This window comes from Mya arenaria, chromosome 1 (genome assembly GCF_026914265.1).
Source record: "Mya arenaria isolate MELC-2E11 chromosome 1, ASM2691426v1".
Taxonomy (NCBI): domain Eukaryota; kingdom Metazoa; phylum Mollusca; class Bivalvia; order Myida; family Myidae; genus Mya; species Mya arenaria.
Window position 1 is genome coordinate 57,081,846 of NC_069122.1, and position 23,080 is coordinate 57,104,925.

The 23,080-nt window shown below is 36.3% G+C and overlaps 2 protein-coding genes across 2 annotated transcripts; both read left to right on the forward strand.

The window, feature by feature from the left end:
• Nucleotides 1–4,607: 4,607 nt before the first annotated feature.
• On the forward strand, nt 4,608–9,491 carry LOC128228200 (ceramide synthase 3-like). The gene is made up of 7 exons (XM_052939367.1): nt 4,608–4,737; nt 5,307–5,401; nt 6,754–6,846; nt 7,326–7,454; nt 7,741–7,847; nt 8,462–8,621; nt 9,438–9,491. The coding sequence occupies exons 1-7, from the start codon at nt 4,608–4,610 to the stop codon at nt 9,489–9,491; spliced, it is 768 nt and encodes a 255-aa protein (XP_052795327.1).
• Nucleotides 9,492–19,406: 9,915 nt separating this feature from the next.
• LOC128228210 (uncharacterized protein DDB_G0290685-like) lies at nt 19,407–22,810 on the forward strand. Its single transcript, XM_052939378.1, has 4 exons — nt 19,407–19,411; nt 20,101–20,823; nt 21,120–21,519; nt 21,644–22,810. The coding sequence occupies exons 1-4, from the start codon at nt 19,407–19,409 to the stop codon at nt 22,808–22,810; spliced, it is 2,295 nt and encodes a 764-aa protein (XP_052795338.1).
• Nucleotides 22,811–23,080: the final 270 nt, after the last annotated feature.

Here is a 23,080-nt window from a genome sequence, read left to right on the forward strand (position 1 = left end):
AACAGGTAAACTAACGGACAGAGAGACAGACCGACGAATTAACTAACAGGCAAACTAACCAAAAGAGAGACAAACCGACAAATATACGAACATGTAAACCGACCGGCAGAGAGACAGACCGACGGAAATACAAACAAGTAAACTATCCGACAGATCGATGGATATACGAATAGGTAAACTACCGGACAGAGAAACAGACCGATATGCACGGATGGACATGCCACCATGCAGACATACCGAATTAGAGTCTGACCGATAAATGTACGAACAGACATAACGATAAGCTGGAAATGAAGTAGACATATTTGATGCATACTTGGAAAAATACATTCACGGTGGATTATTTAGCAAAATACACAATCATACTGGATTAATTTCAATAAAGCGTTGTAACATACATGCATACATAAGCTTTTTTAAATTTGTATCAATTTCACAGAGATATGGCCATACCTCACATTCATGATACGTATATTCACATGTGTGTTACTATTTATCAGGCTGCTGATAATACCCCTGGGATACAAGTTAGGCATAAAGAAAAAGAAGTTAGTATACGTGGATGCTATACCTTCCCTTGAAGAAGTTTACAAGACAAAGAAAAAGCCAGATGACAAACAGTGTATGGTAAGCCGAGTTCGCTTCATATTATTCAATGGCCTACTTCTACTTACACCCGATCATAATTATTTGGGAACCTTAGCATACCGTATTACCAGGGTGCTAGAACATTACCCGTAGCAAAGTGGTGGTACGTTCATTTCGGTGCGGAAGTCGGTGGTTCAATCCAAAGCTCAGACCCGAATATGGTTTCCTGTGCCCCGTATATCCCATATCGGGTCACCTGCTAACCCCGTAACGTTTATATCACGTCGACAACCTGTTTACATGTTTAAATGTTTCATTTGTTTATCGAAAATGGAAAATAGACGCAATTTTGGTACGATATTAATTTGGTGACTCAATATGGAATAATATGGGATCACCACGTGACTAGTCCTGGATCAATGACGTTGCGTCATTTATGTTGGATGCGTGATTGATATAGAGAAATACTGGCACAAAAGGTGTACACAGTATTGGTTTAAATCCATAAGATTTTAGGAAAGTGTTTTCCAGGTTACCGTTGCTTTTCATTGAGCACGGAAAAGGCCATCAGGTAAACTCGCAAAGAGCCACACTATCACACTCTTTTTATCTGATTTAGGCGGATTTCATGATGCCGATGCTAATTACGCTAGATGCTAATGGTATATAAAACTGGGTTCGGATTCAAATAGAGCACAGGAAACACATAAATGACAATTATATAATGATTTTATATAAAAAATAATTGATCAATAAGGCAACATTTTCGAAGAATATACACCAACACTTTCGGTGGTGAACCCGGAGATCTCCCGTAACACCCCAAAACCTCCGGTAACACCCCGTAAACCTCCCGTAACATCCCGGAAACCTCCCGTAACACTCCGGAAACCTCCCGTAACACCCCGGAAACATCCCGTCACACACTTAAACCTACATATACAGTGTTTGACTCACTGGAAGGGCGTGTTCAACGTGATCCGATCCATGTACATAGGAACTGCAGCTAGTCTCGTATATCAGACATTACAGTCTGAAAATAGTGTACTAGATAATATAACTTAAAATAGGATATAATTATCGAAACTTAAATGCTTAGTTGTGCCGATTGATAACTTTAGCACATCTTTAAAATGACCAGGCCTTTAATTGAGACTGCCCGCCTGGTGTATAGCTTCACATTTATCCTGCCCTTTTTGGTGTGTGTCTCAGTGCAGAGCATACAATTGTCACTCGCTCCACATTTATACGTATAATATTGAAACATTTTGACATTATTGATTGTTATAAATATGCAGTCTCAACGTACCCTTATCAAAAACTTGCATCTCCGCAGACAGTTTTGGTAACAGCAGATAAATGTTTTTTTACAGTTAGCACATCATCGAAACACAATAGTAGCTTTCATGCCTTGAATATTATGTCAAAATGACAGACCATTGTAGTGTTGCAGAAAAACGCGCCAAATTGTATGTGAACGTAACGTCATCTTTAAAATGGCGGCGTTGAAATTGTGTCCCAGCCTTCTGCGCGCTAATGTTAAGTTTAATACATATCAAATTGACATATTCACTGTTTGAAACCAAGATCCTTAATAAAGACATACTGCTGATAATCAATCATCACGAAACATGAAACATTTATACACCTTGTTTTATCAGTAAAATTGATATCGTTGCATAATTATTGTGTATTTCAGGGCTTGTCAAAGCAGCTGGACATGCCCCTTAGACAGGTGCAAGTTTGGTTCAGAAACAAAAGGAACAATGATCTGACACCACCAATTAAGAAGTTTTGTGATAATGCGTAAGTTACGTCCTGATATTGCCATTTGCTTACTTTTTAGAATCCACAATTCGTCGTTCTTAAGCAACCATTCAATAGATCAAAACATAATTGAATGTGCAAAACACAGTACAAAAAATGCTTCCCCACTGAGAAAACACTACGTAAGATGAATTGCTGGATCTGGATTGAAATAAATGTCATTGTTATACTCCCCAAAGGATGTCATTGTACATCCCATTGACTTCTACAGGAAGCACGAAAAAGGAAGCTACTTGCCCGGACCATAAGTCAAAATGCACTGCAGGTATTTAAATGAAGTTTAAAGATGCACGATAACTCCCAAATAAGGTTTAAGACATTTAATACAATTGTTCAACATGAAAACAATGAAAAGATGCTTATGAAGGATACCAAGTTTGATTTAAAAGAAATGTGCTGAAAACACGGTATTTCTACGAAACGAAGAGACGAAATAAGAGATAATAAGAGACGAAAGTAGATCGCAGTAAATCTTTTAGCATTCACCAATCAATTAATATTTTTGCGTTTTCAGCTATTTTACGGTTATAATATTGTCAATAGGAATTAATAGTTTCCGTAAACGCATTATTAAGTAAGTTGTTGAGGGTTTATCACTCAAATGTTTTGTTTGTTTTACATGTGTATGTATTGATTTTGAATAAAGTGCATCTTTAAAATATAAATCAATAGCAATGAGTGAAAATGCAGTTCGCCAGAGTTTTCATCCGACCTTATATTTTATTCCCTGTACCATACTTTTTATAACGTCTTGTTGGTATTGTCTTCGAACACCATACTGTATACAAGTATATAGTTTAAGGAAAGATTAAGTGTACCGGAACCATAACTCTATTTCTTTATTTCTATAATAATTATTCTGCCTTCTTCCCTGCTTTTGTGTCAATTCATATTTTGCGCAAATGATATAAGTGATTTCAAAACCACTTTAGACAAACCCTCATTTGTTCCAGGCGAAATAGCAAAAAGCAGCAAGCGCAATAACAAAAATGCGTCTTTATATCTCTTGCTTATAGTTTGACCTTCATCACTGTGGCAGCCACCGCGTACTGTTATTCTTCTTTTCTTCAGGAAAATGGAGAACTTGTATGTGTGTGCGCGCGTGCGTGTGTGTGCATGTGTGCGTACGTGTGTGTGTGTGTGTGTGTGTGTGTGTGTGTGTGTGTGCGCACGCGCGTGTGCGCGTGCGTGTGTTGGTGCGTGCATACATAGATGTGTTGTCTCGGATGTGTTTAAATTTAAAACAATTTGTTTTTCAATATGTATTTACAAAATATTTTCAGATGGCCATTTCTTTTTTACACGTGCTCTGTTATGTATGGGGTGACAATTCTTTGGAAGGTATGTATACATTGTTTTATATTTATTTACCTTTTGTGCGTTTTTATTAATATCCCATGTTGAATTATAATAAGAGTCGCATCGGGTACACATCTTATCACGATGATTAGGTTAAAAGTATTCTTGTTAGACTACCAGTCTGCTTATATTTCTATATAATTCACTTTGAATACACCATTGGGGTAAAGTAACCATGTATGCAAAATCACAACGGAAGCCAATTGTATAAAACTTATTAATTGTTTGATTAGAGTATGACTTAAATTGCTCGCGTATTTGTACAATTCGAAATTTACTGGGGTCGTCTACCGCGTAAATGCCACTTGGAAACCACGATGCGTTATTTTGAAACGGATAAACTTAGCTGAGACAGCGACAAAATATTATATTAATCATGTAAAGTGATGTTTTACTTACTAGCTAGTCTTAACAATTCTAGGTTTGTTTGAGGAAAAACTTATTTTTTTATTGTTGGCCCATATCAGTGCCTTTAAATTGACAGACAATTACAGTATCTTTTTTTTCAACACAAATTAAACCAATTTCCTCTTAATATGTGTATCAAATTATGTCTACCATGACTTTTATACGTATGGTTTTGTGAAGATCTTGCAAATTAAAAGATGATTTATGCATTTGTTAGTGCTATACAAAAATTTAAACTAGTTCGGTAAAACTATTGTACATTCTGTTCTTACGTTTTATCTTATTGCGTTATACGAGTACGTATTTAATATTTATTTCCATATTGTTGGAATAGCTTTCATTAAGCGCTGAATTTCCAATATCCAATAAGGTTTTGATTTTAATTAACCTAATTTAAAAGATCAATAATTTTAGAAACATGCAAAATGCCAAATGATGTGAAGAAAAACCCCACTGTATCTGAGTTATGCTTCTATGCTACTCCATGGGATGAACTACATGTTATCATCGACCGTCTAAGGACAGAGTATATGCATAATTTAGGGTTTGAGCCAGGTTTGTGGGTGCTGCAAAAAGGGGCATGAAGATTAAGGAGAAAAATGCATTTTTTATCAGGTTGTGAATAACTTAATTATTTAAAAAAAAGGAAAACAAGTGTCAGAAATATGTTTTTGAAGTTGTTTTATTTTCAGTGTGTTCGTATTTATAATGATGTTATAAAATTGTAAACAAACCAAAGGTTTTATTGGATTATCTAACGCATTAAATTATGAGAAGGCAAAAGGGTGCACATGCTGGTCTCCATGAGGGCAGAGCGGTGCTACCAAAATAAAGCATGGTGCAGCATCCTCCTACATCGTTTCAGTCTAAAGCCCTTCATACATATTATTTCCAATCATGCACTTTCCCGCTAGTTTTTTTTTTATCGTACATGCTATTACATCATGACATAACATCTATACAATCCAAACGTCCATCATATGAAATGTCCTTAAGGTTAGAGCTGTGGAGGAATTGCCCGTTATATCAGAAAAAATAGATGAGCAAACAGATGCGGTCAGTGATATTATACGCCTATTTCGTTTTTATCGTATGATACAATACATGAATGTATTTTTCTACAGAAACCATGGATATGGAGAACAAAAGAATTCTGGATCGACTGGCCACAACAGGTATGTTTGTCAGCAAGGACGGGGCTGCCATACCTATTTTGGCAGTAAACACGTTGACAATGTTGCCATACTATTCTTGCTAATGAACATTTATGCAGTGTTGTCATACCAGTTTGGGCAATTGCCTGTTTGAAAATGTGGTCGTACCATTTTTGCAACGAGCTCGTTGATTGTCATACCATTCATGTTGATGAAAACCATGACAGTGGTGTTAAACGATTTCTGGCAATGGGCATACTGACATTGTTTTCATACCATTTATTTAAGTAAACACGTTGACAGTACAATTCCCGGCAAAGAAGATATTCACAGTCTTGTCGTACCATTTCTGTTATCAAACACGTTCAAGGCAATAACCATTTTGGAAGTGATGTCATACCATTTTTCGCAATGAATATATTTACAGTGTTTCCATACTCGTTCTGGCAATTACCTCGTTGCCAATGTAGTCATACCATTTTGGTAACGAACATGTTGGCAATGTTGTCCTAACATTTCTGTTATTGATTATGTTTACAGTCTTGTCATGCCACAACACTGAACTTAGATTTGTCTACAATGTTGTCATACAATTCCCGTTAGTAAACACATTGAATTTTATCATACCATTATTTGGAATAAACGCATTGACAGTGTTGTCATACCATTTCTGGCAATGGTCACTTTGACATTGTTGTCATACCAAACTGACAATTTAGACGTTGATCGTGCTGTGTTATCATTCCTGTTGGTGCTATTTTGAAACATTTTGGCAGTGATGTCATACCATTTTTCGCAATTATTATATTTACTGTGTTTCCATATCCGATTTGGCATTTACCTCGTTGCAAATGTGGTCATACCATTTTGGCAACGAACACATTGACAGTGCTGTCCTATATATATGTTACTGAACATGTTGAAAATGTTGCCATGCCTTTTTCTGTCAATTAACACGTTGACAGTGTTGTCATAATACCCTTAATGTTGTTGAACAGGTTGACAACGTTTTCATTGTACCATTCACATTATTGAACACATTTAACATTTTTCAACACTATTCTTTGCAAAACGTATTGAAGGTGCTGACAATTAAGACGTTAACATTATCACAATTAAACCAGTCTGCGATTGTTTTATAATTATTCAACTTATTTTGTCGTACGTGTGTTGCTTTAATGGACGCCCTGTTTTATAACTATTTTTATAAGAGACTGTCTCTGTCTATTTGCACAGTGCAAAAAATAAAAATCTTACTAAAATAATCCGGATTTCTTACTAAGAAGATATTTTCAATAATAAAATAGATGTTTTCTAATTTACTTTATTGTTTAATTAGAGACCGTCTCTACCCTTAAAAGATGTTTCGAGTGCAATATCTCAGTTCTCATGTTCACTAACCCATTCTCCTATCCAGCATGTGACGAGTGACCTATACTGGTACTACATCGTGGAGCTGGGGTTCTACTGCAGTCTGCTTTTTACCTTATTTACAGATCACAAACGAAAGGTAAGTAGTATCTTCTTTACTTTGGATGTATGCTCTTTGATCAGATCAGGGGACGCTCTTTGATCAGGGGACCATTTCATCAAATATCATAGGAACGGAATCGTACCTAGGACGGTAGAACTGGACTGTTGAAAGTATCTTCTACGTCAGTAAATCGTTCTTGATATTCATGAGACCCCTTAAGCAATACTATTATTATTCCACACCTAGATTGCAGTCCATTGAATGTCGGATGAAGCTGGTAAAAAGAAATCGAACATTAAAACTGGACCGGTTGCACGATCGGTCATTAACCCAATAATCACCGTACCAATACTATGACTTGAAAAAGGACTAATCATGTACGCAGAGTTTTACGACAACATTTATTTTTTCGGGTAGTCTTGGAGTGTAATAAGGTGGTGTGTGTGCATCTGCTTAACACGTGACATTTTATGCAAAATTTCTAGAATAAACCAAAACAAAGCACTGTATTTCAGGACTTTATGGAAATGACAATACACCATCTTGCCACTGTTAGCTTGCTCTACTTTTCCTGGCTCTGCAACTTCGTCCGTATTGGAAGCTGTGTACTCATCATCCACGACATTGCAGACCCATGGTTATCGGTAAGTGCATTCAATATTTTAGTTATGTTTGCATGTTTCTTCAATTAATAATGGTGCTTATTAGAATTGGTAAAATAAGAGTATGTTTTGAATGTTATTAATTGATGTTTCTGTCACAAATGTATTAATTATAAGCAAAAACACTGAATTACTTCGACGATAATTTTGTCATAGAAAGATGGATACCAAATCATAAGTGTTTTATCTTTTAAAATCAAAAGAATTTTATTTCAATGTATGTATTTAAATCGACTGTCAGTTCTCACAAAACACTTTTTCATTACAGCTCGCTAAAATGGGGTTTTATCTGAAATGGGACTGGTTAAAGGACAGTGCATTTAGAATGTTTGCAATACTGTGGTTTGTAACAAGAACCTTTATATTTCCAGTCTGGTAAGTGTCACCATTTTGCTGAAGATTAAATATGTAATATCGATATAGTGTTAGATATAGCTCTTTGACCACTTAAAAATGTTACAGTACTGGTTGATAATATTATCTTTTAGCGGCAGGTGTTAAGGGTGATAGCGACATCTTCGTCCATCGCTCTCTTTTAAAACCGAAACACGTCAAACTGAATGCATATCTGTATGTTAGTCTGTCTGTTCGACCATTAAAAGGCGCCACATCCAGAGTTATGACGTTAGATAGTACATATAAGAATATGAGTTTTGCTATGTTGCTTTAGACGTTGCTATGATCGAAAACGATATAACAACAAGAAGCTTAACATTTAACCAAGGTCCATTCTAAAATCACGGCCAAACAAACCATTCGAGTGACACACAAGGTTCCAAGACAACAAACATAACACATCTTTTAAATTGTCTAGTTAATGTTCTGGTAGCCGCCTGGGCACTATCGGTGAGAAATTAAGTAAGGCTACCCTGTGGGTTTAAACCTGATTAAAACCGTTTAACTTGAGACTTGCAGCAACAAATATTAAAACGTGCAAAATCAAGTTGTTTATGTACTTCATTCACGATAGTATTTCTTTTTTATTTCAGGATCATTTACTCAGCCGCAAAAGAAGTATTTTACGTCATCGACGAGCCTTTTGTCGTGTACTACATCTTTAACGCATTCCTTCTCATTCTGCAAGTGTTGAGTCTCTTGTGGTCCTGGTCGATAGCAAAAATTGTCTACCACATTCTTCTAGATGGAAAGGTAACAATTAAACCTCTCTAATAGCTCGTATTTCTTTTAAATTAAAGGAATTGAAAATGTTTGCAACTGCATATGTTATATCTTATCAACAAGTATATAGTTCTATATAACTTTGTATTTTTAATTAATAAAATATATGAGTGTTCGTATTGGTCGCTCTTTGAGCCTTATTTGGCCACATGGGTGTTGGATCTTCTTGTATATAATTGGTTTGTTATGAATTGAAAAATCATTCGTCATTTTCGAAGGCGTTTTGTTCGTGCGAAAGAATTAAGTTTGAACACATGTTTGCAATCGTTTCAAAGATATGCACATAGTTTCAACAAGTTTGTACAAATATCAAACAAATCCATAACCTGAAATTACTATCGTAGCCGTCGTGCAATACAAGATGAATATATTAAGTTTGAAACCGTTATGATATTTAAACGATAGTATTTTCTAACGATGAATCTAACTAAGTATTGACAGATAAATAGGAAGCGTTAACCAATATCAAGTCCCAATCGCTTCGACTTTAGCCCGTTTTCTGATCTTCTTTATAAAATTAGTATACTATGATTGATTTAAACAACGGATATGACATCATTGTTTCTTTTTCCTCAAATAAATTAAGTAAATATTTTAAACATAAACAGGAACATGTGTGTGTGTGTGTGTGTGTGTGTGTGTGTGTGTGTGTGTGTGTGTGTGTGTGTGTTCTTGATGCATTATGTTAAAATAATATATGTTGAAAAATAAATGAGAACAAAATGATTGATTTAAATATGAGTTGAAATTAATAAAAAAAATATTGTTTTTTGTTGTTTTTTTCAGTCTGAAGATATTCGAAGCGATAATGAAGATGACGATAGCCTTAGTAGCAGTTGAGAGTTTACCGACAATGGTATAAACAAGAGTAATACCACATCTGGTAATACGAACGGATATATTAGTTCACAATACTTCTAAAATATAAAACGATGGATTGAGCAGTTGAAGTGGAGGATATGTTTGATTTGCACCAATGAAACGAATATACATTGACTGCAGAATATGTATAAGGAATTGTGTCTATAAAGTGTTGGTCCCATACAACCAAATATGAAGGTTAATGAAGTTTTAGGATATATTGTGTGATAAGATAAGGGTCAAACGCATCACCATAGTAATATTGATAACTTGCGCACTTAAACATTTAAACATCGACCAATGACAACGAAGTGGTGGTTATTGTGTAGATAAAATATGTAAGATATGCATACATAAGGTATCTGCAGTCGATGTCTCTCTGTTGTACAAATATTTTGGTTTAAAACAAATTGTGTGACTAGCCAATTAATGCAATTTAGCACCTTAATTGCGCAAAAACGGTCTAAATTCATGGCTGAATACATTGATATTACGATATCCTATCGTACGCTTGGTGGTAACATGGTTTAATCGTCTGTATTATTATTGATTTATTTTAAAGTGTATGTACCTATTTAGAATGATGTTGAAAAGGCTTAGGAAAAAACAGGATGTTTCAGACCAATGTCCAGTGTGTTCAATTTCAATAATTCCTTGTTAAATTTTATTTCGATCATAACATTGTTATCAAAATATTAATGAATGAATGAAAATTAATATGTACGTTGTTGCTTTTACCCTAGTATTTCTACGCTCTACAAATTGAAGTTGGGATGTATAGAAAACACGCTCATTTTCACGTCCCGTTTTTGTCAGGGTCATTTTTTTCTCATTTATGGACGGATTTTAAAATAGTTTTGACAGAATTGACCAGCAAAGCCTAAAGATGAGTCACGCAAGACATAAAGTCCGTATCCTTAAGGTCAATATCATAACAACCTTCTGAAGTTAGTGTTGTCTGTCGGTGTCGTTCGTTCTCCATATAGTTTTATTCATGGTTAGGTATAAATTATTTGACAGAAGTGACCATCATAGTATAAGGACAAGTTGCCCATAAGACCGGCGTCCCTGACTTAGTAAGCTTTATAAGCATTACTGATAATAGTACGTGTCCGGTCCAAATGTCATATAATATCTGAATTCAATATCTTTTGACAGACGCTACCACTAGTGTATTGTCTAAAGTCGGTTATGTATGAGAACGTGTCGCTCAAAACCCCGTGTCTGTACCCTTGAGATCAAAGTCAGAGCAACTCTATGAACTTTTGCTGTATAAGTGATTATATGAATGCTTACAGAAACAAGTCCACAAGTCGAAAGTTATAATTTAAAACTCGTTTAATTGCACTGGATCAACGCCAGTGACACTGAACAAAAAACAAACATTCACAAACTAAACGAACGAAATAACAACACAAAACCCAATAAACAGCACACTGAATATATAGTTAGTGAAATGTAATTTTACTGGGGGTTTAAATTAGCATGTGTGCACAACATCACGCTTAGCCCAATAATCCAGTAAGCTTTACCGATAACATGTTGTGACACATAACAGTTCAAATGGGTTCTCACAATGTCTCTACATAATTGAAATTTCCATGGAACGTTTATTTTAAGAAAAATACGTTGTTGTATCCAAGCAGTATTTCAGGCACTTGGGCGTGCGTCGTATTTAGACAGAATATGTAATACCTCTAGTTTGACTGATAAGGGCAATCTTTGAATGATTACTTTCAATCACAAAGCCTTCTAACTAGTGTTGGGAATCGGTTCCAATTTTACAATCGATAATCGGTTCCACTCAAGTAACCGATTATCGATAGTACAATCGGTTTTTTTAAAAATACTAGATAAAACCTAAAGTGAAGTTTTATTCATGCACATTATTAAACTCTTCTAAATCATTATATGCATATACGTTATGTCTATGTTTGAAGTAATTGTTATATAACAAATAGTTCATTTTTACTTGCTCATTGTGGCTTTCATCTGCCATTTTGTTAAAGATAACATCTGAACATTTACTTATATTTTTTTTTTTTTTTCGATGATCGATTATAACCAAATACTATCGATTGTCGCCGATTTCAGGCCCAACCAATCGATTTTTGGTTATAATCGATCATCGGAACATCACTACTTCTAACTTTACCTTACAACCTTACATACCTCTTTCTTGTTGGTGTGATGTACCATTTCTGCAGGACATTGATATTTGCCTGTAAAGATGATATTGACTCAATAAAGGTTCTGATAACTTGCAAGGCATCCGCACCGGCTCTGTAACAGCTATGTTCTAAGGGAGATAGCAATTGGGATTTCAAATCCTGATCGGGATCTTTTTTAATTACTCATTTCGCGTTGATAAACCAAACCAGTGGAAACTGGCTTATCGTCACCTTAGTACAATAACGTAATAACTGCATATAAAAATAGAAGAAGATATTAAGTTCTTGCACTTGGGTGACGTTATGTTTGTGGTTTTAACAAGAAGTCATATCCTGAACATGTGACAATGTCGGTTATTTGTCATCACATTATAAAACGTAAAAATATTATATAAACCATAACATCCACAACACCTGAATAAGAAACCTGAAATAGTGAAAGAAGCGAAAAGAAGTAAAAGTTCCAAAGCTTCTTTCCCAACTCTGTCGTGATATTTGTGTGTGTATTGAACCACAGTTAATCATTCGATTATGGATAAACTTTGTTTATCTTGGAAACGTATAATTGAAAAAAAATATTGTTTAAACCGATGTCTTGCGAATTTTCAAACTTACCAATATCAACTCCGTTGAATCATAACAATTTTTACAACACTTTAATATTACTTCCGGATGTACAACTTCAGCAGAAGTGTATCGGACATTGCATGCAGTTTTCAGTGTAGGTAAATCATAAACTCAAAATGTATGTACATTCCTTTTTATACTGTTTCTTTTATGAAGAAAACATTATGTGCATACGTGTACCTACATTCTGAAGGTCACAATGTCGATCGAGAAGGGATGAATCTATCCCTTTTTTGTTACACGATATAACTGACATAACTCAAAGGCGAGGCCTGGAGAGAGAGAGCATATATAAATATTAGTCCTGTTACCATTTAGGTAACTGTTCGCGAAAACGAGTGTTGCTATATTTTTAAGTTTATGCACTTAATAAATATGTCGCGTTAGAACAGCAATTTTGGTGTTTGTCTATTATATATAATTAAGAATTAAACAAAGATTAGTTTGTAATGTATCTTTATTTATTAACAACTTTAATAATATTTGTGGGGTATTTAATAATTATCAACATTTAAGCTTTTCTTCGTCACGTTACAATGTCAATGACTGCAATTATCTGATTTCATAATCGGATGACTGCAGTTATGGCAACTTTATTAATAAACATATTGACGTATGTACGCCGATATAAGCCGGTATAGGAAAGTGAAATTACTAAATTGAGGTAAACTTGTAAATCAGCCTGAATACAAAACGGCACCTCTCATTAATATCGGTAATATTGCTTGCAAATTATTGGATAAACTAATCAGCGTAAGCCAATGTCAGCCGGCGGAACAAAACATCATAAAATAAGTTGTCAAGTATGCAGAATTAACCAGGCTTAGACTGGCACACGGTGCCGCGTACATAAAGCGTCCAAAACCTTATCGGATGTTGTTGGTTATTGCGACAGCAGCTGAGGTGGTAATTGTGTTATGAGAATGCCCCATAGTGTCAGGGAAAAGTCATGCGAAAGTCGGTAACGAGGCTTACCGAGCTACTGGCCATGCAGCTGGTCCGAGGATCGATTTGTTGTCCGCCCCGTATACATGTGAACGACACTTTTTCTTGCTTATCGAACATCTAAATACTAGGAGAAGTTTGACTGTGACAGTGTAGAAATGCTCGTAAAAGTTATCTATTAAAGCCAAAGTCATTACGCGCAGTAATTTGCATCGCGGTTACGAGGTTAAGTATAAGACGTCCCTGTTTTGAACCATGTTGCCAAGAACAATGTTCAATAATTACATTGGGAGTAAGTGTATTGCGCTGACAATTTATCCGCACACTAGTTTGTGCACAACTGAACTCCTCCTACTTGTTATCTTTTTAAAATGGAAGTTGAAGACAATAAAACACCCTTAAACATGATACAAAGTATTAACGAGAGCTAATTAACAGTATATGAACGCTTTGACCAGTTTGGAAATTATTTACAAATGTACATGTTACATTTAAATACCTGAACAAGGGGCACGCACTTTCCGAGCTTTAACGGTTATTTTACAATTTCAAATACTTACATTGTTGCAACACTAAATGCTTGAGTCACGTGTCGTATTAGGTTTTCTATGTAATGCTACGGGTTTTATTCAAACTGTCAATATAGGGAATGATCTGACAGACCGTAGTTATTCTGTGTTCTCTAACTTGATTCAAGTTTTCAGACAGTCTTCTCCCTGTTGCGATCTTTAAGATAATATATTCAACTAAAACTGAATACTAAGCTTACGATATTTAAAACATGTTTCCTCGAATAATAAGCAAGGTTTATGAAAGGGTTATTTTATATCATTGTAATTTATCATATATCGACTGAAAAACACGTAACCATAATTAATGTACTTGTCAACGCTTTCCATCACTAAAATTTTAATTTTAAATTATCAAAACAATTATTTTTGTATCAGATAACATCGGTTGTAATGGTCGTTGAAATTCAACCACAGGAGAGTTTGACAACATATCGAAACAAAGTTGCTTAAGGCAAAGTTTTAAACTATTGGTTATCTATGGTATATTTCAAAATAATTGTTTAGTACTATATTTTTGTTTGACATTGGGTAAGCGCCGTTTTACTATCTTCGTGAGTTATAACATCGGAGAGAATAAGACTAGAAGATGAATACTAATGAGTCAGACATCGAGTCATATTTCATTTGAAAGGAAAGCTCCATTTTCGGTATACGTAAATCATTAAACAATTTAATAATTTGTCTTTTATCTATCTTTAGGCGATTTAATTAATAAGCATTCCCTTTCTGTTGATAATAAATGTGAGATTTCAGGAAAAGCGACATCCTGAAAACTTATAGCCAGTGGCGTGAAGCTAGCGGCCTGGCAGCCTAGCGGCCTGAAATAGTTTCCTATTTCAAAGCATGTATATACTTTAAAAGCATGTATACATGCTTTTTCTTCTGTATATGTTAATTTCTAAGTAAAAAAAACACATATATTTATCGTTGTTTTCCAAGGCAACGCAAACACTATCGCTTTAAAATGGATTTTTAGGCAGCTTGGCCGAGCTTTGGGAAAATGCTGATATTCACTAAAGAATGTTGATTTATGAAAAGAAACCATAAATTTATCACTGTTTTGGAAGAAACGTATGTATAAGTGCTCAGAAATAGTAACCACGTTTAGGGCGTTAAGCCGGTAGGCCACCACACTAGGCCGCGGAATTGCTTGATCGACGATTTTGAAAAAAATGTTGATAATCGCTTCAGAATGATAATTTGTGCAAAATAAAAAAAAACAGTTAATATACATTGTTTTATTGGAAAAAGCATTTATACATATAACGACTAAAGATGTGTTTGCACTAAAGTGTTGGCATACCATTTTTGTCATTGCACTCGTTTCAAATCTTGTAGTACCTTTTCAGTCATTGAATATTGACAATGTTGTCATACAACTCCTGTCAGTGAAAACATTGACAGCTTAGTCATACCATTTATGTCAATAAACACATTGGCAGTGCTGTCAAATCATTCTGACCTTGAACTAGTTGACAGTTTTGCCATACGATTTTGCAATGAACACATCGACAGTGATGTCATACCATTCTGACCATGAACACGTTGACAGTATCGCAATCACATCAGACTGCTGTTGTTTTATAATCATTCAACTTACGATATATTGTTGCACGTCTTTTTGTAATGGCTTCTATGTTGTATGCATATTTATTTATTTTTTATAAAATACTGCCTTAAATCATCGCAAGCATCAAGGTGAAGGGGAGTTAAATCAACAGTGCAATATAATTGGAAATATCATTTAAAACAATAAATTTCGGAGAGATTTTCAAAGATGCAATAGAAATGAAGAAGCGCTCTAAAACCTAGCAAATCTCGTGCATTGTTTCCAACGCTGTAGTTCAATTTCATGCAGATTTGAAATAATACAGGAAAACCTAAGCTCGTTAAATTACCTTTCTACCATTTATCTACATTGATTTTTATTCGAGAATGTATTTAACCTTAAAATATGTTCTATGTGCAGTGTGATAATAATCCAAATTATCATGTATTATCTGAATGTTCATTTCCAGCACTTGACGAGTGACATATACTGGTACCTAACTTTGAAAATTGGATTCTACTGCAGTCTGCTTTTTGCTATTTTTACAGATAAGATGCAAACGGTATCATATCTTATCTATAATTGATGCTCATTGCTCAGTGGACGCCCTGTGATACGGGGATAGGTAACAGTAGTAGTAGTAGTAGTAGTAGTAGTAGTAGTAGTAGTAGCAGTAGCAGCAGCAGCAGCAGCAGCAGCAGCAGCAGCAGCAGCAGTAGCAGTAGCAGTAGCAGTAGTTGTATTAGTATTAGTAGTAGTAGTAGTAGTAGTAGTAGTAGAAGTAGTAGTAGTGGTAGTGGTGGTAGTAGTGTAACAGACTGCACAAATTGCTATGTGTTCCTGTCGGGGTTCGACCCCACGACCTCTTGCTCTGCAGGCGGACACTTCAGCGTCGCTATGAAAGCTAGCTCTATAGCGAGACAGTATAAGTAGTAGTAGTATAATGATTATTATTATTATTATTATTATTATTATTATTATTATTATTATTATTATTATTGATGTTGTTGTAGTTGTTGTTGTTGTTATTGTTGATGTTGTTGTTGCTAATATTAGAATTATTATATTTATTATTTTTATTTTTTTATTATTATTATTATTATTATTGCAGTCTATCGAACGTTTGATAAAAGTAATAGAACAAATCGAGCATTGCAATTGAACCGGTAACACAATCTTGAACCACATTTACCACCATCCCGAAGCTAAAACATCATTTTTTTTTGCAGTTTTAAATCAATCATTTCATATGTACAATAGTCATGGAGTGTATTCAGGTGCTGTTGGCGCTGAATGATCCTTGACATTTTATGCAAAATATATGAGAACAAAGCAAAAAAAGCCTCTGTATAATAGGCCCTTACTGCAAAGACAATACACCATTTTGCCGCCATAACCCTGCTCTACTTTTTCTGGTAAGTCAACCTATCGGAAGCTTAGTAATCATCATCCACGACATTGAAGACCCATGATTATCCGTAAGTATATTTATTTATTAGTTATATTTGTATGTCTGTTGAAATGATATATGATGGTACTGTCTAAAATTGGCAAACTAATAGAAAGTTAATGTATTTTTTCACAAATGTTATAATTAAAGTGAATATCAATTGCAGTTACTTTGGCGTTGACCTTGTCATAATAGTGAATATATCAATACACAAGCAATTTATGATTTTACATTATAAACATTGAATTTCTATGTATATATGATTTCTAGCCACAAAACGTACATGGTGTCATGTGCATGCTTTGGAATCTTTAAAAATAACTGTCGGATCACGAAATATGCGTTTTCGTTACAGCTCGCTTAAATTGGGATATATCTGAAATGGGACTGGTAAAAGAATGGTGCATGTGGAATGTTTGCAATACTGTGGCTTATTACAAGTATTTTCATATTTTCAGTCAGGTTTGAGTCACCCTTCTGCTAGCCCTTTTGTCAGTATGTTTGTCTTGTCTGATTGTCTGTCAAGATGGCGCGAAATCGAGGGTGGTTGCGTAACCTTTATACAGATGTCGAGTGCTTAGTGTAAGCCTTAATGTACTCCTTACAACCCGATAAGGCAAAGGCATAACAGTGTCACATTTTTCACTCTCGACTTTCACCCCAAAACCCGAAACCAGGAATTGGGAGAAAGCAGTCACCGTATAATTTTCATAATCTCCTACGAGCTAGAAATATATTTTTATTTCTTTTGCCATTGAAAGTCCTTTGCATTTAACATTTACCATAATCGAAAATGATGTAAAATCAATAGCTTAAGATTTAACCAAGATTCTGTTGGAAAACACAGGGATCACGTCCAAACAAACCATTTGAGGGACACACAAGGTCACAAGATGACAAACATAAGATATGTAACCAATGGTCGTTACTAGTAAATACTGTGACGATAAGTGAAAGCAAGTAAGACCTCACTGTGGGTTTGAACCTATTTAGGACCGCTAGAAGTTTCTTTATTTTGTCTCATTACTTCAAATTGTATTTTCTATTCATTTCAGGATCATTTACTCCTCCTCTATAGAAATATTGCGCTACATCCGCCGTTTTTCGTGTACTTCTTCCTTAACGCATTCTTTCTCAGTCCGAAAGTTTTAAATATGATGGGGTTTGTGTTAATAGCAAGGACCATCTACAGTATCCTGTTCGCAGTAGGGGTAACAATTCAACTTTATGTTTATCTCGTCTAGTTTCCGAATTAAAAAGAAACTGTATATATGTATGTTTAAATAGTATATATGTAACAGGGTATTATGTTCATCCGTTCATGTTTATTTATTATTGCCTGCTTGCGTTTAGAGTGCGCGAACATTATTATAGAGCGTGTGAGAGAGTGGTCAGTGTGTATTCATTATAATGGTCAAACAACTTTCAATTGGTTGATACTATAATTCATTTATGAACGAAATCATCCGTTACATTCCCGCCATTCTATCTCTCTGGTATTGCTGTCCTGAAACTTATTGACGTCGCATCTTGGAAACGTTTTCTACTATTTCGCATTGTTGTAAAACAATACTTATTACACCGCTGGTATGTTTCATTTATCTACTTCGCTGTATTTAATTTCATTTGTATTTACCAGGTACGGTGTATTTATAATACTTGGTGAAAGTATTCGCGTTTGTGTATTTTTATATTGAGGCTGGAATATATCTTTAGACTTTGTATAATGTTTTCCAGGCTTTTTCTCTTTGTGATTGGAAATAAAGAATATTAACGGACTGATCCGTAATACTTGTATACCCCAGCTACATATAGAGTGGTGGTAAAACATTGTATTTTCAATTTATAAAATGTATGAAGTCATGTACATTATTGTCGCTGTTTTGTACAATATGTGGTCATGGTCATATGGGTCTAGGATCGTCTGGTTAATGAATGTTCTGTTTTGTGGCGACAAACGTTTGTCGCCATTTCCGTAACTGTTTGATTCAGGCGAAAGAATTGGAGTTGAACAAACGTTTAGAACTCGTTTATCCAAAACAATAGCTTCACCAAATTATGAATCATACGATTGAAAAACATTATGTTGCGATATTAAGGCAAATGAGCTTTGGCTTCAACCCACTTTAATAGCTGGTTGAAAAAAAAAACACATTTGAAGCCGTTACAATATTCACACGATATTATCTGAAACCCGGTGCTAATTTGCCGTTTTAACAATTTCCATGATAGAATAGTATTTTGTGAAATTAGCGTTTACACGCAAGGAGATTTTCGTGAGATATTCGTTTTTCAAACTTACCTTTTGGAAGACATCTTTAATTTTACTTTTAAAGTTGGGAGTTTTACTATTATGATATTTGGTATGTATTGGCCTTTCATTGTTTAATTCTGCATTTGGTGCTTTGAGTTGTATTGGATGCTATGTTTGTATTATCGGAGCAATTCATGTATTTTCGTAGTTCTGGTTAAGTACTAGTTCATGATAGCAGTGATGTTTCTTTCTTGTCTTCGTTGCATATTTTGCACATGTTCATAATCTGTTGATTTACAGCTTAACAGTACACTGACACCACGGTTATGGGGTGAGACAGGAGCAGTTTAGAGATATTTCTAGGACATGTGGTTACGCATACCTGTAAGTATTCATTGGGTTTTAATGTAAGGTCATGTCATACTATTTTAGCATTATATATATTGTTACGGCCACTAGATGTATTACAACTTCAGTATTATTTATGTACAAGATTATCTGAAGTAACATGTTTAATAGTATCATAAACATGCAATGTATATTTATTGTGTTCCATTGTCTATTTTCAGTATGTAATTATAGAACGACACGGTTGTGATTGTTATACGAGTATCATGGAATACACATAATTGTGAAAAAACTTGTATTTGGTGTTTTATCCACTTAAACCTTAATCCACCTGGACATTATCTAAACCCGAACCCTACACGTCGACTGTAACTTTACTGGAAATGTTGGCCTGTTACAAATCACCTTCGAATGAGTCTTACGAACTATTAGCAAGCTTAAAACTAAGTATTTACACATATCAAATCCTCAAAGCTGAGACATTAAACCATTCTCTGTTCTTATTTATAAGATGAGTATACTATAATATAATTAAATACGAGTTGAGTTGAATTGAAATTAATAAAATAAAAATTCTTCAAAACAAAGATACTCGAAGTGATACTGAAGAGGACGATAGTCTCAGTAGCAATCCAAGAACGGGAAAACCAATGGTGTTGATGGTGGTTTCAGTAGCAATGGCGAGTTGACCCAGAACGGGAAAACCAATGGTGTTGATGGAGGTGTCAGTAGCAATGGCGAGTTGACCCAAAACGGGAAAACCAATGGTGTTGATGGTAGTCTCAGTAGCAATTGCGAGTTGAGAAGGAACGGAAAAACAAATGGTGTTCATTGTGGTGTCAGTAACAATGGCGAGTTGAGCCAGAACGGGAAAACCAATGGTGTGGATGGTAGTGTCGGTAGCAATGGCGAGTTGAGCCAGAACGAGAAAACCAATGGTGCTGATGGTGGTGTCAGTAGCAATGGCGAGTTGACCCAGAACGAGAAAACCAATGGTGTTGCTGGAAGTCTCAGTAGCAATGGCGAGTTGAGCCAGAACGGGAAAACCAATGGTGTTGATGGTAGTGTCGGTAGTTATTGCGAGTTGAGCAGGAACGGGAAAGCCAATGGTGTTGATGTTGGGGTCAGTAGCGATGGCGAGTTTACCCAGAACGGGAAAACCAATGGTGCTGATGGTAGTCTCAATAGCAATTGCGAGTTGAGCCAGTACGGGAAAACCAATGGTGTTGATGGTAGACTCAGAAGCAATTGCGAGTTGAGCCAGAACGGGGAAACCAATGGTGTTGATGGTAGACTCAGAAGCAATTGCGAGTTGAGCCAGTACGGGAAAACCAATGGTGTTGATGGTAGACTCAGAAGCAATTGCGAGTTGAGCCAGAACGGAAAAAAACGATGGTGTGGATAGTAGTGTCGATAGCAATTGCGTGTTCACCCAGAACTGATAAAATGGTGTTGATGGTAGTCTCAGTAGCAATGGCGAGTTGACCCAGAACGGGAAAACCAATGGTGTTGATGGTAGTCTCAATAGCAATTGCGAGTTGAGCCAGTACGGGAAAACCAATGGTGTTGATGGTAGACTCAGAAGCAATTGCGAGTTGAGCCAGAACGGAAAAAAACGATGGTGTGGATAGTAGTGTCGGTAGCAATTGCGAGTTGAGCCAGAACGGGAAAACTAATGGTGTGGATTGTAGTGTCGGTAGTTATTGCGAGTTGAGCCAGAACGAGAAAGCCAATGGTGTTGATGGTAGTCGCAGTAGCAATTGCGAGTTGAGCCAGAACGGTAAAACCAATGGTGTGGATGGTAGTGTCGGTAGTTATTGCGAGTTGAGCCAGAACGAGAAAACCAATGGTGTTGATGGTAGTCTCAGTAGCAATTGCGAGTTGAGCCAGAACACGAAAACCGATTGTGTGGATAGTATTGTCGTCAGCAATTGCGGGTTGACCCAGAACGGGAAAACCAATGGTGTTGATGGTAGTCTGAATAACAATGGCGAGTTGAGCCAGAACGGTAAAACCAATGGTGTGGATGGTAGTGTCGGTAGTTATTGCGAGTTGAGCCAGAACGAGAAAGCCAATGGTGTTGATGGTAGTGTCGGTAGCAATTGCGAGTTGAGCCAGAACACGAAAACCGATTGTGTGGATAGTATTGTCGTCAGCAATTGCGGGTTGACCCAGAATTGCTAGTATTGTCGTCAGCAATTGCGGGTTGACCCAGAACGGGAAAACCAATGGTGTTGTTGGTAGACTGAATAACAATGACAAATTGAGCCAGAACGGTAAAACCAATGGTGTGGATGGTAGTGTCGGTAGTTATTGCGAGTTGAGCCAGAACGAGAAAACCAATGGTGTGGATGGTAGTGTCGGTAGTTATTGCGAGTTGAGCCAGAACGGTAAAACCAATGGTGTGGATGGTAGTGTCGGTAGTTATTGCGAGTTGAGCCAGAACGAGAAAACCGATTGTGTGGATAGTATTGTCGTCAGCAATTGCGGGTTGACCCAGAACGGGAAAACCAATGGTGTTGATGGTAGTTTGAATAACAATGGCAAGTTGAGCCAGAACGGTAAAACCAATGGTGTGGATGGTAGTCGCAGTAGCAATTGCGAGTTGAGCCAGAACGGTAAAACCAATGGTGTGGATGGTAGTGTCGGTAGTTATTGCGAGTTGAGCCAGAACACGAAAACCGATTGTGTGGATAGTATTGTCGTCAGCAATTGCGGGTTGACCCAGAACGGGAAAACCAATGGTGTGGATGGTAGTGTCGGTAACAATTGCGAGTTGATCCAGAACGAGAAAACTAATGGTGTTGATGGTAGTCTGAATAACAATGGCAAGTTGAGCCAGAACGGTAAAACCAATGGTGTGGATGGTAGTGTCGGTAGCAATTGCGAGTTGACCCAGAACGGGAAAACCAATGGTGTTGATGGTAGTCTCAATAACAATGGCAAGTTGAGCCAGAACGGTAAAACCAATGGTGTGGATAGTAGTGTCGGTAGCAATTGCGAGTTGAGCCAGAACGAGAAAACCAATGGTGTTGATGGAAGTCTCAGTAGCAACGGCGAGTTAAGCCAGAGCACGAAAACCGATTGTATGGATAGTATTGTCGTCAGCAATTGCGAGTTGACCCAGAACGAGAAAACCAATGGTGTTGATGGTAGTCGCAGTAGCAATTGCGAGTTGAGCCAGAACGGTAAAACCAATGGTGTGGATGGTAGTGTCGGTAGCAATGGCGAGTTGAGCCAGAACGGGAAAACCAATGGTGTTGATGGTAGTCTCAATAGCAAAGGCGAGTTGAGCCAATACGGGAAAACCAATGGTTTTGATGGTAGACTCAGAAGCAATTGCGAGTTGAGCCAGAACGGAAAAAAACGATGGTGTGGATAGTAGTGTCGATAGCAATTCTGAGTTCACCCAGAACTGATAAAATGGTGTTGATGGTAGTCTCAGTAGCAATGGCGACTTGACCCAGAACGGGAAAACCAATGGTATTGATGGTGGTGTCAGTAGCAATAGCGATTTGACCCAGAATGGTTAAACCAATGGTGTTGATGGTGGTGTCAGTAGCAATGGCGAGTTGATCCAGAACGCGAAAACCAATGGTGTGGATGGTAGTGTCGGTAGCAATTGCGAGTTGACCCAGAACGGCAAAACCAA